The sequence below is a fragment of the Tricharina praecox genome (assembly GCF_024521635.1).
Source record: "Tricharina praecox strain CBS 144465 chromosome Unknown BZA05scaffold_1, whole genome shotgun sequence".
Classification (NCBI taxonomy): Eukaryota; Fungi; Ascomycota; class Pezizomycetes; order Pezizales; family Pyronemataceae; genus Tricharina; species Tricharina praecox.
The window spans coordinates 3,048,169-3,063,449 of NW_026250403.1; the positions used below are offsets into that span (position 1 = coordinate 3,048,169).

General features: G+C 54.4%; 5 protein-coding genes and 1 non-coding gene across 6 annotated transcripts; 3 read left to right on the forward strand and 3 right to left on the reverse strand.

Annotated features, from left to right (window-relative positions):
* Window positions 1-153: 153 nt before the first annotated feature.
* BZA05DRAFT_432944 (Alpha/Beta hydrolase protein) lies at window positions 154-1,969 on the reverse strand. The gene is made up of 3 exons (XM_051486241.1): window positions 1,668-1,969; window positions 1,127-1,593; window positions 154-1,065 (listed from the first exon to the last, which is right to left on the reverse strand). The coding sequence occupies exons 1-3, from the start codon at window positions 1,723-1,725 to the stop codon at window positions 490-492; spliced, it is 1,101 nt and encodes a 366-aa protein (XP_051344787.1). The 5' UTR covers window positions 1,726-1,969; the 3' UTR covers window positions 154-489.
* Window positions 1,970-2,756: 787 nt separating this feature from the next.
* On the reverse strand, window positions 2,757-3,993 carry BZA05DRAFT_329271 (uncharacterized protein; the record flags this gene model as incomplete). The annotated part of the gene is made up of 3 exons (XM_051480484.1): window positions 2,757-3,148; window positions 3,402-3,744; window positions 3,781-3,993. 3 exons carry the CDS (start codon window positions 3,991-3,993, stop codon window positions 2,757-2,759), a joined length of 948 nt encoding a protein of 315 aa, XP_051344788.1.
* A 1,347-nt stretch (window positions 3,994-5,340) lies between these two features.
* BZA05DRAFT_470363 (uncharacterized protein) lies at window positions 5,341-7,844 on the forward strand. Its single transcript, XM_051487893.1, has 4 exons — window positions 5,341-5,670; window positions 5,757-6,137; window positions 6,209-6,479; window positions 6,539-7,844. The coding sequence occupies exons 1-4, from the start codon at window positions 5,647-5,649 to the stop codon at window positions 7,780-7,782; spliced, it is 1,920 nt and encodes a 639-aa protein (XP_051344789.1). The 5' UTR covers window positions 5,341-5,646; the 3' UTR covers window positions 7,783-7,844.
* An 821-nt stretch (window positions 7,845-8,665) lies between these two features.
* On the reverse strand, window positions 8,666-10,243 carry BZA05DRAFT_383617 (domain found in IF2B/IF5-domain-containing protein). The gene is made up of 5 exons (XM_051482237.1): window positions 10,083-10,243; window positions 9,834-9,951; window positions 9,053-9,694; window positions 8,885-8,996; window positions 8,666-8,826 (listed from the first exon to the last, which is right to left on the reverse strand). The coding sequence occupies exons 1-5, from the start codon at window positions 10,095-10,097 to the stop codon at window positions 8,769-8,771; spliced, it is 945 nt and encodes a 314-aa protein (XP_051344790.1). The 5' UTR covers window positions 10,098-10,243; the 3' UTR covers window positions 8,666-8,768.
* Window positions 10,244-10,292: 49 nt separating this feature from the next.
* BZA05DRAFT_383619 (uncharacterized protein) lies at window positions 10,293-11,264 on the forward strand. Its single transcript, XM_051482238.1, has 2 exons — window positions 10,293-10,771; window positions 10,834-11,264. Exons 1-2 carry the CDS (start codon window positions 10,474-10,476, stop codon window positions 10,962-10,964), a joined length of 429 nt encoding a protein of 142 aa, XP_051344791.1. The 5' UTR covers window positions 10,293-10,473; the 3' UTR covers window positions 10,965-11,264.
* Window positions 11,265-12,564: 1,300 nt separating this feature from the next.
* BZA05DRAFT_t9 lies at window positions 12,565-12,636 on the forward strand. The gene has a single exon. It is a non-coding gene; the product is annotated as a tRNA-Met (tRNA).
* Window positions 12,637-15,281: the final 2,645 nt, after the last annotated feature.

Sequence of the window (15,281 nt, forward strand, 5' to 3'; positions counted from 1 at the left end):
TTTACTCTATGTACCTCGCCGGCAGCCCGCACATGTTTTTCCACTCCTACTAGTAGACGGCTAGTATTAACCCGGATCATGATGTGTCACTCTCCTATCTCAGGCTACCAGTGGGGTCCCTGGGGGTGGGGAGTGTTATGGCGGAGTGATAATGGAATATGGAGGTATATTTAGGAACTTGAAGACATATCGAGGAAAAGGGGTTATCAATTGCCATTGTCTTCACTCGGCCTTGACTGTTGAGCAAATCCCCAGCCAACAAAGCCCCATCCACCCACGGCACACCAATCCAACCCCCGAGACATGGGCAAGCTTAGAACAGTACCGAGAGCTTAGAACAGCACACTCCTTCTTTACTCCCGATATCCAATCTGGGCTTCCAAACGGAAACATGTGTGGTACCGCGGACATAGCCAGAAAAGGGTAAACAATGAATGAATGCTCCATTTCAGCCACCGATTCCCTCCGCACAACGTTGCACATCAGCATTTACACTCTCGCCGCGATCCCCAGAGCCTCGCCCACCCACTTCGCCGACCTGATCGTCGTCTCACCGCACGCCTTCTTTTCGAGGATATAATCCATCAGCGCGGAATCATGAATCTCGCCCTTGCCCAGCACCCTCTCGACCGTCCAGTCTTCTCCCAACTTCTCAAACGTCTCCCCGAGCCTCAGAATATCATCGAGAATAACCTCTCTCTCCCCCGCAGTAACCAAGCACCTTTTTACCACGCCCGCCACGCCCCTCCACCAGTCCTCGGGCGCGCTCACGACCTCACCCCACCACCCCCCGCCCTCCGCCTCATCCCAATACCCGCTATCACCACCCGTCAGCTGCGCGCTCCAGTACTCGCACGTGCTCTGCTTGATAATGTCCCTGCCGTCGTTGCGGCGGAAGCTGTCCGCGGTTACGCGGAACGTCGTTGCGGGCGAGAGCAGGCAGATCCCCGCCAGCGGTGCGGCGAGCGCGGGTGATACGGCACGCACCGATGGGTGCGTGTGCAGAACGTGCGAGATCACGCTGAGCACCAGGTGTCCGCCTGCGCTGTCGCCGCCGAGGACGAGCTACAGACGGAGGTTAGCAGCGAGAGAGAGACGAGGGAGACGGGGGGAGATGGAGACGAACATCGGCCGGCGCCACGCCGCTGGCCAAAAGGTGCGACAGTGCGGCGCTCGCCTGCGCGAGCTGGTAGGGGTACCGCCTGCCCGGCGTGTTTGTGTACTCGAGCACGGCGACGGCGAGGTCCTCCGGCCCCACGGTGCTGCGCACGTACTCGCAGTACATCAGGTGCTCCTTCGTGATTGGCATGACGTAGCCACCGCCGTGGAAGTATAGCAGGACTTTTTTCCCTGGCTGGTACTGGCCGAGCCATAGCAGGCGGCAGGGAGCGTCGCCGGGGATCTCGGTGATGTTTGCGGAGGAGCTGGAGGAGGAGAGGGGGGAGCTAGTGAACGCCCGGTAGGTGGATAGCGTCGGCGACATCACATATTGGATCTGCGAGATTGACAGTGCGCCGGTGATATACCGGTTTACGGCAATGCGGATTTTGCGGGGCGAGCGCGTGTGGATCGCAGCGTAAAGCATGTGCGGAACTGCGAGATGTCGTTAACGCTGTTCTACATAACTATCAAGTAGTTCAAGGGAGTCTCGGAACGGGGCCACAAACTTATCCCGAGCCCGCGCAGGACCAGCGTGAGCTTCTCGAAAAGTGATATCGGCGGCATGGTTGTTTGTTGCTTCTTGACTGCTTTACGGAGAAGGAGGGGACAGGTGCGGGTTCATAGCGACCAGGGGTTACGGTGTTTTAGAGCTGTGTAGCTCCTGGCACTCCGGTTAAGCACCGAGCCGAGGGTTGTGTGGGGTACGGTAGGATGTATTGGCATTGGGTATCGAGAGTAGAAAGCAAAAAATAAATTTGTTTATAAAGCATGCCCATTGCCACGCCGTTTTTGTTTTGCTTTTGATTGCATGCGACCTATCTGAGTAGAACTGTAGATCATGGCCCACTATTCCGTCAAGCAGCCAGTCCGATATATATAGCTTCCCCGCCCTCCGCCCTGGTCTTTCCCGAAGGTAGAGACATGTGGAGTAGAGCGCACTGAGGAAATAAGCCTGGAAAAGAAATTTCGCTCCTCACTCCGCGGCTTGGAATAGTCGACGAGTGATACTCCCTGCCCGCGCACCACCCGCACTCCAGTCCGACCGCACGTATACTAGTATGCCTACTCTCAAGCTTTGCCAAAACCCATTCAGCCACGCGACCGCACGTCCACATCCGATGCCCGAGAATTTGTGACTGATAATAGCCCCCCAATACTACCAATTGACGCTTGAGGGAGAGGGAACAACGATTTATTGCCGCACCCAGCCCGTCTATGTAGACTACGGCGCCCTACCAATTGCCGCGTATCGCCATAACAGTCGTTGGTTTCGCGAGTACCTAGCGAGTGATGTTACGTGCCCGTACACTGCTGTGCGTCCGCATATGCCATATACGCCGCACTCTCGAGCCTCCGGCTCTCATCAACTCATAAGACATTAGCCACAATACACCGCCTTCAATATCTACACTAATTAAGTATACCCCAGCCAGTAAACAGCACCAGCACCAGCACCAGCACCAGCAAGCAGAGCACCAACCCAAACACCGCAAAGAATATAAACGGGTATAATTTACTCCACACCGGGCACGAAAAGCCACAAGTAAGACCGTCCAGACCTTCCAACCGGCACACAAGCCCACCGACAAGCACAGTCAATGCCTCCGCGGCGATGGCGGCGTCTCATCATCGACGACCAAGCAGCAGCAGACCAGGCAGCAGCCTTTCAAGAACCTACTCCAGCCGCCAGCCCTTTCTCCACTGAGGCTAGTGCGGCTTCTTGTCGGGCTCTCGATCTCGTCCGGCGTCGGCGCGTTAGCATCCATCATCCTTCGCACACCGCTCTCGGCCATCGGCGCTCGGTGGAACGGGTGCGCCATCAGACTGCCGTACGACCGGTTCATGCTCTGCACGGGACGGAATGCGGGCCGCTGTGGCGGCGGGCTGTGTTGCATCTCGCCGAAGTGCGTGGGCGAGCGCGAAAAGAAGGTGTGCACGACCGGGACGGACGAGGATTGGTACGTGTGTGATAACAGCGGGTTTATTTCTGGCGACAGCACAGGGCTTATCAGCGATTGTACGGAATTGGTGAGAATAATGGCCGCTTTCTGAAAATGGTCTGAGACAGCGTCCCAGGCCGTGCCCGAGACAAAAACGAGTGATCGCATCGGTAAGCCGACTGCCTCCACCGGGATGGTCACAACCATGTCCCTGGATTACCCCGGAGACAGTAACGTCCCCTCCCCCAACACTCCAGCAAAAGTTCCAAGAAAACGCCAGAAAGACATGGGGAACCTCACCTCTCGGGGGCGCCGACCTCGACCTCGCCGGATGTAGCGGCTGCGTCGGACTCGCGTATTCGTAATAAAACGGCTGTCCGTACTCATACCCAAATTCATCATCTGTCGAGTACTCATCGCCACAGAACTCATCGTCTCCATTGGCATCATCCACCTCATCATGTAGCACGACCGTCGACGCCACACTTTTCCGCTCGCTGATAGTATCCAACATGCTCAGCCCAGAGAAGCTCGAGAAGTTCCTTCTTCCGGTGAGTTCACCATTCGCGCCGCCGCGGTCCGTATCAGTATCAGTATCGCCGCCGTCAACCTCCTGCTCGAACACCCCCGTGTCCGGCTGCTGCTGCACCCCCCGGCTCGAGTCTGCGACGCCATCCACGCCGCGCCCGCACTCGGAGTCGGAGGAGCCCACCGGCGAGGCAGAGTATATCGATGGGTGCGTCGAATAGCCGTCCTCGCTCTCGTCGGCTCGCGGGTGCAGCGCTTTGCGTTTATCGCGGTGGGCGCGCGGTGTGAGGATCGGGCTCGGCGGCGAGGATCCGCCCGAGGGCCGCGGATGGCAGTTCTCCGAGAGTCGAGAGGTGGTCGTCATGAAGGCTGTGATGGTGGGATGAGCTTCCGGAAGCAAGGAGCGCTGCGCTCACGGCAGCGAAGGTGATGGGATTCGGGGCTGCGAGGAGTAAGACGATAGGTAGTTCAACGAAGCCCTCACTGCAAAGTGCATGTACGAATACTCGGCTCGAGGCGGCAGGAGGGCGTGTACATATGTGTAGAGGCAACCGACGAAGGGGGGAGTGAAGCTGTAGAAGAGGAAGCTCGGCGATGTCGATGGGAGATGGACACACAGCACGACACAGCGGCATGCAGGCGGAAAAAAAAGTGAGGGGAAGCAAATGGCACTTGTACTTGTACAGGCAGCTCACGACTCGCCGTGTAGGGGTTCTTATCGGGATTCGCAGCACATGTGGACGAGGAAGGCCCGGCGGAGTGGTATGTATTACTTACTACTGCATAATACATAGAGTAGAGTATCGATAAGTGGGGCGAGTCTGGATATAGCAGTGATGTCTCGGACGCTCGTCATGGACGTAGAGTCCCGCCTTAAACGACGGGCAACAAGTGAGGCCCTGCAGACAGGGGCGGGCCACGGGGTTGGATCTCCAATCTCGCGATAGAAGGGCTCCCAGTATGTACAATGCAGCAGAGTACAATACATCCCTTATCCCGAGGGCCATCGGGACCCATGACCCACCGGTTCGCGCTCCATGTCACGGATGCCGCCGCCGCCTGTCAATGATGAAGGGAAAAAAAACTGCACATGAGCAGCGACGGGCGTGGTGACACAGCTCCTACATTTGCGGAAGCAAACAGCACCCCCTGACCTGACCCTGGCCATGCAAGCCCCGCTCCCCACACCACGGCGGACGCATCAAATCGTCGATCCGGACGGTTGTCGATTGAAGAATGTTCCATAGCTCGCAGGACTATTGGCACCGCGATAGCCGCCGTGGGGAGTGGTGTGGACGGCCATTCTACATATTCCAGACGACTGCACGATTTATCATCCGGTCTGGTAGAACGTCTAGAACGACTGCAACTGCTGTGGTTACACGAGTGGATGGGCACGTGACTGGTGAAATGACGGAGACGTCTGATCGGGGGCTGGAATTCCGTGTGCGGTTTTTGGAGGAGTGACATTCCAATATAAAGAAGAATTGGTAGCAGATTAGATTCGCATGATGGCAGTATTACCCAGATCTTTATGCCATTGCGGGACGATGCCGAGCAATACCTCTGTCTCGGCGATGACTACGAGAAACGATGAATGTATGTTTGTCTGTGTGATGAGCTGATGACTGTGCAATATTCCCAGCCAGGAAACTTCCACATGCATAGGGTCGTTTCCTTTATTTGTATGCCCCTTACCGTCACTGTGTACTCCTGCATCCGTCGTAGACAGACAGACCTCCCGTACCCTACTTCCTGGCACACACCCTCTCACTCTCCCATTCTCCTACTCATCCGCCCACTCATTCTTCCACTCCTCCTCTCTCACCCTCTCACCTTCTCACTCACTCATACTGTGAACTCACACATTTTCTAGCCCTTATTCACAATCAGGAAGACAGTCGGATAAACCTGCGGGCCTCCCGTCGGTCTCTCCGCACTCTCCTCCATCTCTCAACTCCTTCACTCCTTGCGTCATCCCGGACGCCACCAACACATCTCCACCACAGACAGAGCGATGGGCAAGCTCAATTATACGCACGTTTGTCTCCCCAGTCCCCTCCCAACGTACCGCCTTGCTTGCTCCGAGGGCGCATGTATCTGACAGCTAAACAAATGGCATTCCAGCGCAAGATCGGCGGTGAGAAGCTGGGCAATGCCGTCAAGAAAGATGTGCTGAAGCATAATCCACAACCCAATGGCTCGAAAGCGAGGGCTCACAGGGATCCACACCTCGACGTCTACCTGCAGGGGAGAGAGCTCGGGGACGTGGGCCTCAGAATCGCCTGCGACGGCTTTGTTCAGGCATTGTCCTCCGGCTCGATCCGGCTCGACGAGCTTCACCTTGCCGAGAACGGTATCACGATGAGAGGGTTGAAGGCTTTGTGCGAGGTTATCCGCCTGGCAAGCAACGACATCAAGGACTTGGACCTCAGGGCGAATAACCTTGCCGTTGTGACGCAGGAAGACGTAGATGACTGGGAGCAGTTCCTGCGCGCCTTCCGGGAGGTATCGTCTTCCCGTCCTCCGATGGTTTTGTTTCTGCCCCCAGCGTGCTGAATTGAAGTGTCGTCGCACAGGTATCGTGTCTTCGCAGGCTGGATATATCGGAAAATCCAATCGGCGACAAAGGCTACGAGACCTTCTTGCGAATGTACTCCCGCGAGTCACCAATCTACCTACCCAAACCACCAAAGTCGGATAGTTCTGACGCCGGCTACGATACGGACGAGCTGGACGACGATTCGGATGGCTCGGTGACGTTTCATGCAAAAGCGCGCAGATTGAGTGGCACCGGCAGGGACTCGGCCACCAGCACCGCGCAGACAACTCCTATCAAGGGCGAAGCCAGTAAGAAGTCTTCCTATTTTTGAGGTTTCATCTAACGTAGGTGCTTGACGATGTGACAGTGAGCTCTCCGTCGTCCAAACACCTCACCCTACGTCCGTCTCCGGGGATGATGCGTGAATCCGAGAACGTCGAACTCCAGGGTCTCCGTTCAATTCCATACTTGATCCTTTCCGATACTGGTGTCACCGATAGCGGTGCCCTTTTCCTCTCCTACATTCTGCCTCTCCATTACACCCCGCAGCGTCTCATGCCATATTTCCCGCCACCCAAAGCCGGAACCCAGACCGAGACTTTGGAAGCCTACTACGCAACATCGTGCCGAGGAGTTGTGTATAGGCCCAACGAGCAGCTCAATAGCCTTTTGAGCACCCGTATGCTGGATCTGGCGGAGGGAATGAGAGAAGGATACTCAATCAAGATCGTCCGGCCAGAAGTGAACCCATTCAAGTACTCGCCAAAGAAGGCCAAAGATTTGAATTTCGCATTGGGTGAGATCTGTATTCCACCACTGGTCCGTGACCTCGAGAGAGCCCGCCACAAGATTCAAGGGTCGATACTCAACGTCAACGGACCGCATTATATCTCCTTGTGGAGTGCTGCTCTGAAGATGCTGGCCCTCTCTCGATTAGTCTTTTCCGACAAAGATGCCGAGCCGTATCGGGTCCCCAAACAATCGCCTCACAGAAGGTCCCTACCATCGGCAGCTTCTTGTTCGTACATCAATGGCTCTGGGAGCAAGAAGGTGTATTCTCCAACCCATGGGCTTGGACGAAAAGTGTCTTCTGGCTCTCTTCGTGACGAGGATCCTGGCTCGCCATCTGTAGACGGACGATCTCTGGCCCAAGCCCTCGCATCTCTTGCCACATCCCCCGGATGTCCGCAACGAGCCCGCAAGTCTTCAATCCCACTGGCCGAGCACCTAACTGAAGTTCAAGACTCCGAAGGTTCTGTGTCTTCGGACCCTCCAGCTACCGAAGCGACGGATGCATCAACGCACGAAGAGCAAGGCGTCGACGAGACTCAAAAATCCAAGCGCACAAACGAAGGCGTGAAGACCAATGGTGGGGCGGACGTCAAGCAGAAGCTTCCTGGCGGGCTACCAGAGTCAATTTGGTTCACGATCGTTGCGATGAGCGCGGACCCCGAAGGCCTGCTGAGCGACAACCAGATGTGGAACATGATCAAGTGGGCAAAGGCGCGGAACACGCTGGAGATGGAGAGGGAGCTGTCGGGAAAGCTGAAGAGTGCGCAGATCTGGAGGATCCTCGAGAACACTGGCTGTCTGGCTTATGAGGGCTTGTAGCTGACTGGGTGGTGCATATCAACTGGGCCTCTGAGATGCTTAGTGCCATGGTGGAACGCGAGATCAATTGAAGAAAAAAAGTTGATAATCGCACACTCTTGTTCTTGTTCTTGTTCTTTTTTCTTCTTCTTCTCTTCTCTCCATGTCCTTTTTTCTCCCTTTTTCTTTCCGTCATCTTTTTCATTTGGTAGAGATAGTACTTGCATTTGGTGGGGGTTCTGAGGGTTCTTCAAAAGCGGGACGGGAGGTACCAGTAGGAGGGGGGGAAGGTTCTCTGCAACTTCTTGCAAATTGCAATAGGTGGGAAATCGAGAGTGGCTGACGAAGGGAAACATGGAAAATGCAGATGTTCCCATTCAAAATTTCCCATTCAATGTTGCCTTCTGTTCCAGTAATCTCCAGTCCTAATGACATGTATGAAGTCCAACGATAGCGCATCCAAAGCTTAGTCATAGAATGTGGTTCGCCGAGAAGCCACGGTCCAAGTTCTTTGCTTTTCTGTTCTGCAAGGTCGCATGCAGCCTCGTTACTCAGGTACCTACATGCCGCAAGGGGAAAAGAGGGTGGGGCAGTTTGTCATGGTAAGTACCAGGTAGGTACTGGGGGAGAGAGCTTGAGGCGTTCTTTGGACTTGGATGCGGTATGTGAAGTGATGGGAACTTACCGCCACGCACTCCATGGACCAATCAACACAAAAGCGAGTTTGTGGTGTTTTAAGCCCCAAGCCGGTCGAAACAGTCTATCCAGCATGAAATCATAAATTCTCTAGGTAGTATTTGCTTTGGTCACGTTGAGTGGCTCGCCGAGTGAGATACGGAAATCATCCGTCTCCCAGCGGCAGCAACAGCGGCACTCTACATATCATCAACCCAGCGAGCGAGCGTGGCTTGAACGATTCGTATTGTCTAAATCAAAAGAGCGACACGAAAGAAAGAAAGAACCCCGTGATGCCAAGGCGAGCAGTCCCAACCAACCACACAAGGCGCTTAAACCTTCTGCCTCCTCCTCTTGCCGATGGTAGCCTGGAAACCAGTCTTGATGGTGCTGTGATAGGAAATTAGTACATAGACATGTTAAAGCATATGAATTAGGGGAAACGTACGCGACGGAACGTCTGGAACCGCAGCTGTTGCAAGTGACGAAGAAAAGACGGTTCTCTCCTTTCTTAAGGTCGGTGTCGGGAGATTTACAAGTCCTGCATGTAACGTACTCCACTGCGCATTGTTAGCGGTTGATACGAACAACGAGCATCTCGGATCAGGGAACCTACGGATATACCGCCTCAAGACGTTCTCCAACTGCTTCTGCTGGAACTTTCCACGAATGACTAAGCGCTTGCTACCGTCGACACTGCCGCCGGTTCCCAACTCGGCAAACAGGAACTGGGTGACGTGCTCGTCCTGACGCTTCATGCGCTTGCAGATGTCGGAAATGTTGGCGAAGATCGTCTTCTTGTTACCCTCGCGAAGGACCTGTGGCGGAGGAATCTTGTAGTTTCTGCGTCCGTCGCCAGCAAGGTCGGGGTGCTGGTTTCTGAGAAGGGTGAAGAAGCGGGTAAGCAACAAGGGGTAGGTAAGGTCGACAGTGCTGGCAGAGTTCCAGACACCGGTACCGGCGATGAGGTCGCCGATATCCTCGGGCTTGGCCTCCTCTGCAGCCTCGTCGTTGTCCTCGTCACGTGAGATAACACCGGCCTCGGCAAGCTGAGCGTCGAAAGAGTCGACAGCGGCCTCCTTGGGCGCCTTCTTCTTCTTCTTCTTCTTCATGAGCGCAGGGTCGAACTCGCCATCGCCAGCGGGGGCTTCGTCGCCATTGGCATCGGCGGCAGGGACCTTCTTCTTCTTCTTTTTCTTGAGGTCCTTGAGTTGCTCGGTCAGCTCGTCGACCTCGGGGTCAGCTTCAGCGTCGTCGACTGAACCGGTGAAGGATGTTAGCCTTTGTTCCATAGTCGATGATGGCGAAGCTGTAGGTAGGCGAAGCCCATATCGCGACCCATTGTGGTGGGATGTTGCCGATGAGACGAGTGCTGACGCAAGGCTAAATTAACATACCTATGCTATGACTCTGAGCCGTAGTGGTTTCCCCGCCATTAGCGTCCTCGCCCTCCTCGAAAGCCACCGACTTTCTAGTCTTGATCTTCGGCTTGGAAGGGTCGAAGATGGGAGCTTCCTGCGATTCGTACAGATCAGCTCAAGCCCTCCAGGTGAGCCCCCGCTGGTGGCGAGGTTCCTTTGATGGATTGGTTTGCGCCAGCAGATAACGTGGGCGCGGGGAAGGGAAAATCAAGCGAGCTCACACACCTCTGTGTCCGACATGATTGCGATCGTCTAACTTGTAGCTGTACTTTTGGGCGTTCGTACGTGGTATTGATTCGATCGGGCGGATCGTGTCGTACTCGAGATCGTGGATCTCTAGTTGTGGTTGGGGGTGGTAGTGGGCAGTGGTGGGTTTGTGGGAGTCGTGCTGGCAACGGAATTTATTGCGAGAGGGTGACTCTTCTAAAAGCAAAAAGGCAAAACATGCTAACCCAAAGAGACATTCACGTGATGCCGACTGGCGTCCATTCAAACGTCATCCCCCACCTCCACTCATCGATTGACTTGGATCCTTCAACTACCACCTCCCCACCCATTACCACTTCCGACCCAGCTGCCGCTCCGCCCTGCGCCGCCGTCCGACTGAATTACAGAAATGTCTGCCGAGTCCACACCGATGTCCACCCCCGAATCCTCGGTTTACACGCCCACCGAATCTTCCGTATCCGGCTCCGTCGACTCGCTGTCCTTCAACCAGTCAGCCTCGTTCATCGCACACCCATCTTCACCATCACCACCGTCGCCGCGGTCGATCGCGTCGGACTCGTCGCTGTCAACCGATGACGAGGCGGAGGCCGAGTGGCAGGAGAGTCTACAGCAGCTCGAGCTCCTGTTCTCACTCGTCGTGATCCCATTTTTTGGCAAGTGGGTGGGGCGTCGTTGCGCATATTGGGGTAGCTGTCCTCCGCAGTCTCCACGCTTTCACATGACTGACTAGCTTGCTCCCGCGCTCCAGCGTGGACTAGGTTCATGACATGGAAGTATCCGGTGGACATCGTCATCACGAACCGGAAGGCATTCAACATCGCCGGCGCGCTGGGCGCACTCTCCACAGGGCCTACATCCGCTGTCGCGGCGTCGCTTTAAATCTGTATTAGATCATTCGTTCATTCATGGAAAGATTCCCGTGGAGTTTGGGGCGTTATATTTGTGCTCTGCATTGGTGGCAGATTTTACCTCCCCGGTGGGGAGGGGTAGAGTTGGGATCGCGGCGGAGGAGGCGTTGAGATCTGTACATAGGTTTGCTGGATGGGAACGTAATCGGGAGCGCGTGTCACTGCAATTCTCTACACGTTGCAATGTGACGAGCGAGCTATTGAATGAGGCATTTGGTGGATGTGAACCTAAATTCCATCCACGCAGCATTTTCTCAAGGGGAACCGGGTAGCCTTGATATGAATATGGATCACTCATAGCACGCAACTAATTCTGCAACAGCTTGTACAAGTCGACAGATTGGGACTCAATCCCCTCATCTACCTTCACAGCTATCGGACCACCCGACTTGGACCGACACAGTGCAGTTTCCTCCTTGCTAAATAGAAGCAGCAGGTTATAGAGGGGCCCAATATTGATGCTACTACCGTAGTGGAGTTGAGGATGAACCTGATCAGGTGCTCCAGGTGCACCATGTGCGCAAATGTTTCTTACCAGAAACCCACTACCCGCAGTGAGCCCACCTGTTGCTACATATATAGGCTCATCTTGGGGGTAGTTCCGCTCAATCGGTGAATCAATGGATCGGTCGGTCGGTCGGTCGGTCGACCAGAGCAGTTGCGAATGGACGGAATTTGTCCGGTTGATTCACTCCATGTCACTCGAGCCGAATGCGAACTCTAATAAATTGTAGTATTGTAAAGGAGTGTGAACCGGAATTGCCTGGAACGGGCGGGATGGAAACTTGAAAATTTACTTGCTCGATGCTCGCGAGAGCATGATGGTCCTTCTTACCGACTACCTACTCATACGAAAGCTTGATTTCTTTGGTGATAGTGGTGAAGTCGGTAATACCCACCATACGGTGATAGCAGAGAAAAGTATCTGTGAGCACCATAAGCTTAACAAGTAATGAGATCATCCGTATCCGTCCGAATGTAGTGTCTACGCCCTGCGATGCAGCTTGCAAGCCACAATATTATCGCCGGTACATAGGTATGTACCTCACAGGAAGATCCGAACGTGAATCGGCCCAGTGTCAAGTGAAGGCCGTCGCACCTCAACGGGACACTGAAACCGCAAGCATTAACGCAGCCAATAGCAATCCAGTTGGCGCCTAAAAACAAAAACAGAAAAAGAGACTTCCACGTTATTCAAGAGTAGCAGTCGTTCGTTTCGAGTCAGTCAGTGCACAGTGCACAGTGCATACAGGTGCTAGCGGATGGGTCATGACGGAATGGTGGTTTCTCGGCCCGCGCGATAAACATGCATCTCCCGCTCCGTTTTTATTTCGTTGCTATGGCCGTCAATCTTGGTGGGTGACTTTGATGTTTTTTTTGCTCCGATTATGGCTACGATATTCGGGTACTTTGTCAACGACTCTGAGTTCTTGCGACGCAAAGACATGGTGGAGAGCCTAAATCCTATTTGTTCAATCTTGGCTCGCCGATAAGTCAAAAGTCGAAAACAGTCGAAATTGAAGTTTGCCTGGCTTTTAGATCTGTAATCAGCGAAAAATGTACATCCAGTGAGCAACATGGCGCAGCGGAAGCGCGCCGGGCTCATAACCCGGAGGTCCCTCGATCGAAACGAGGTGTTGCTATCTTCTTTTGCTCTTTCTCTTATGGAGAGCCGCCACTCGCTTATATTTTTTGGGCCCGTATCGCTAGTGTTTTCTACTTCTTGTTTCTGAGCGAGTGACTCAAAATGCCTTGCTGCCTGCTACCTGGTTACCGGCTCGTCTGTCGCGCCAGTGACAACCGTGAGATGTGACTCTGGCGGCACAAATCCGCCCACTACGGTACGTTAGAGAAAACACGATTCTCGAGTTTATTGAACGATGGTTGAAAACTGGTCAAAGGCCATACAGTGATATTTGTTGCCGATTTTTGCACTACGTCCCCGGGCGTCCTCTCAATCCATCTAAGAGAATAAGCCATCAATCGCTTATCCGATGCATCTGTGGCGCCAACGGCCAACATCGCCAGCAGCCTACACTTACTCGGAGTAAAGCCCAACAGCAGAATATGGGGCTATCAGTAATCGTGAACAACCACTGCATCGGTACGGTAGATAGTCCGACATCTCACTGTTGATATTATGCGTCTCATTGCCTATTCCGGTGTCACTGCTACTTTTCCCTGTCCTATGTCCTCTGTCCTTTTGGATCGCCGCATACAGCCTTCATGACCATCATGGCCTTCGTGGCTTCTTAGCATTGTACCTGTCTTCCCACCAGAATACCGTAAAGCCTCTTTAGGCTCCCAGCTCTCAGCCCAAGCCTGGCTATCGTCGCTTCCTCTGTCTGAGCAGTGAGGCCCGGCTTCATCTGGTTGTTTAGACGAGCTCGTTGCCCTTTATAAGCAGTCTCCTTTCTCATCTTTCTCAGCTTTTTCGTATCATTACATCAATCGAGTCGGGTTTTTTTCTCAGTTTCAACCTCTCACTGTCGGAGATGGGTAGCAAATGAGGGGATTAAGCCGTGTGGTCGCCGCGGCTAGATGGCAGGCTGTATGCGATAATACATTGATGTTCTCCCGAGCTCTCTCGAGATCTCTCTTACGTAAATCGAATGGAATCATCCGAAGCCTATGCACATTGCGCACCCATTGCGGCGGAATCACCAAATACCTTGGTGATTTCACGCAGTGTTCTCCATAGTCCGGTCCAGACTGCAGTCCGGACGGCAAGGGCTGCCAAGATCCAGTCCCGTCCGTGCCTTTTGGAGGACGGGATAAAAGTAGTCCGTCCCGTCCGCCAATTTTCTGGACAGTGTTGGACTGCAGTCGACTGCAGTCCATCCCGTCCGACCATACCGGTGGACTAGTCCGTCCGACAGACACCTCCGGACGGACTGGACTGGACTATGGAGAACACTGATTTCACGTAAGCCTGGGCTCGGTCATCTAAAGCTCCCCTACCTACCTACCGCACGTATCGACCAGCCAAAGCCGAAGCCGAATGAGGAAGTGCAGCCTGGAAAGTAAAGGGCTTATCAAAATTATCAACACCGCGAGTGCCACCAATGCTGCCTAGAGATCTCCAATGCAGGATGTTCAATCACCGGTGTGCTAGCACTCGCGAGTCGCGCTGACAAAGGATCTTCTTGGTCAGGCAGTTTATTCTCACCGTGTAGTTAGCCGACTAATCCTATCACATGTATCCGCCTCCACTACTATATATTAGCTGGTCATCTTCGTAAGATTACACTGTACGGTACTTTATCCAAACGTGACATCTCCGGTGATCGCTTCGTGCCGGTTAGGGAGTCGAGACCGCGAGTAGGTATCGGCGACCACCATCACTCGGATCACCACCATACCGTACCGGTACATACCGGTCATATGAATGTAAATTACCATATGTTAGTATTCCGGTCAGCACTAGTTCCCTATAAACCGTAGTTAGCAATCTAGCACATCCGGGCACAAGCGACCCCCCTTCTCACCAGCGCCAGCGCCAGCAGCGGCGGGGACGGCGGTCAGAGCGCGCTCGCTCGAGCACAGCCACGCTACTCTATGACATATCTCGGGAGGATCACGCCCGTCCGTGCTTTCCGTGGTCGGAGGTCCGTTCTCGTTCTCATCGGCGAGCCGAGCAGAGCAGGATTGCCGCCCCGCCTTGTCTCGCGCCAGTTCCGGCCGCCAGTCTTACATAACCAACACCAACTCCGTGCGCTCATGACTTAGGCGCTGACGCGCCACCCCACTACTCCACTCCACCACTCCACCACCACTCCACTACAACGACTTCTACGTACTCCCCACAGGTAAGAAGTAAGAGTACCCCTGGGTCCTCAAACGTCGCACCTTCCCCTCCCCCTCCCCCTCGGTGAGCCCTATGTACTGCAGATATACCTAGCGTGTAGCGTGTAGCGTATAGGTAGCGTATATAAGCGTGCGTATGTAATCCCACAAAGCTGAAACGGCTTTTATGCACCCCGCATGCACGCACACGCACGACACTTTTTTGCGTGTGTGGGTCGTGGGTCGTGGGTTGATGGTCGGTGGGGTGGTCGTGTGCTGCCGCCGCCGGTTCTAGAAGGCAAGAGGGAAGGAACTTGGAAGGAAGCAGGAAGGATGGGCCGTGGGCTGGAACATCTTGCGCGCGGGAGTGAGTGTGTACCCGGGTAGAGTACCTAGGCAGGTACGTACGTGAAGTATAGTGTACAGACTCGAGCTGAAGCATCCACAGCTGAAGCCTGAGGTATCTCACCCATCCACCGGTGGGATGCGAACCCCACCCTCC

What these genes read in the sequence shown, in the direction of transcription:
- BZA05DRAFT_470363 (XM_051487893.1), top strand. Translation starts at nt 5,647, where the DNA reads ATGGGCAAGCTCAATTATACGCAC. An exon ending in GCAAGCTCAATTATACGCAC is followed by an intron (nt 5,671 to 5,756) that starts GTTTGTCTCCCC and finishes ATGGCATTCCAG; the next exon opens with CGCAAGATCGGCGGTGAGAA. An exon ending in TCCTGCGCGCCTTCCGGGAG is followed by an intron (nt 6,138 to 6,208) that starts GTATCGTCTTCC and finishes GTCGTCGCACAG; the next exon opens with GTATCGTGTCTTCGCAGGCT.
- BZA05DRAFT_383617 (XM_051482237.1), bottom strand. An exon ending in CGTCTTGAGGCGGTATATCC is followed by an intron (nt 8,997 to 9,052) that starts GTAGGTTCCCTG and finishes AACAATGCGCAG; the next exon opens with TGGAGTACGTTACATGCAGG. An exon ending in GGTTCCAGACGTTCCGTCGC is followed by an intron (nt 8,827 to 8,884) that starts GTACGTTTCCCC and finishes TTCCTATCACAG; the next exon opens with CACCATCAAGACTGGTTTCC.
- BZA05DRAFT_432944 (XM_051486241.1), bottom strand. Translation starts at nt 1,725, where the DNA reads ATGCCGCCGATATCACTTTTCGAGAAGCTCACGCTGGTCCTGCGCGGG. An exon ending in CCTGCGCGGGCTCGGGATAA is followed by an intron (nt 1,594 to 1,667) that starts GTTTGTGGCCCC and finishes GACATCTCGCAG; the next exon opens with TTCCGCACATGCTTTACGCT. An exon ending in GCGGCGTGGCGCCGGCCGAT is followed by an intron (nt 1,066 to 1,126) that starts GTTCGTCTCCAT and finishes CTCCGTCTGTAG; the next exon opens with CTCGTCCTCGGCGGCGACAG.
- BZA05DRAFT_383619 (XM_051482238.1), top strand. Translation starts at nt 10,474, where the DNA reads ATGTCTGCCGAGTCCACACCGATGTCCACCCCCGAATCCTCGGTTTAC. An exon ending in GCGTCGTTGCGCATATTGGG is followed by an intron (nt 10,772 to 10,833) that starts GTAGCTGTCCTC and finishes CCCGCGCTCCAG; the next exon opens with CGTGGACTAGGTTCATGACA.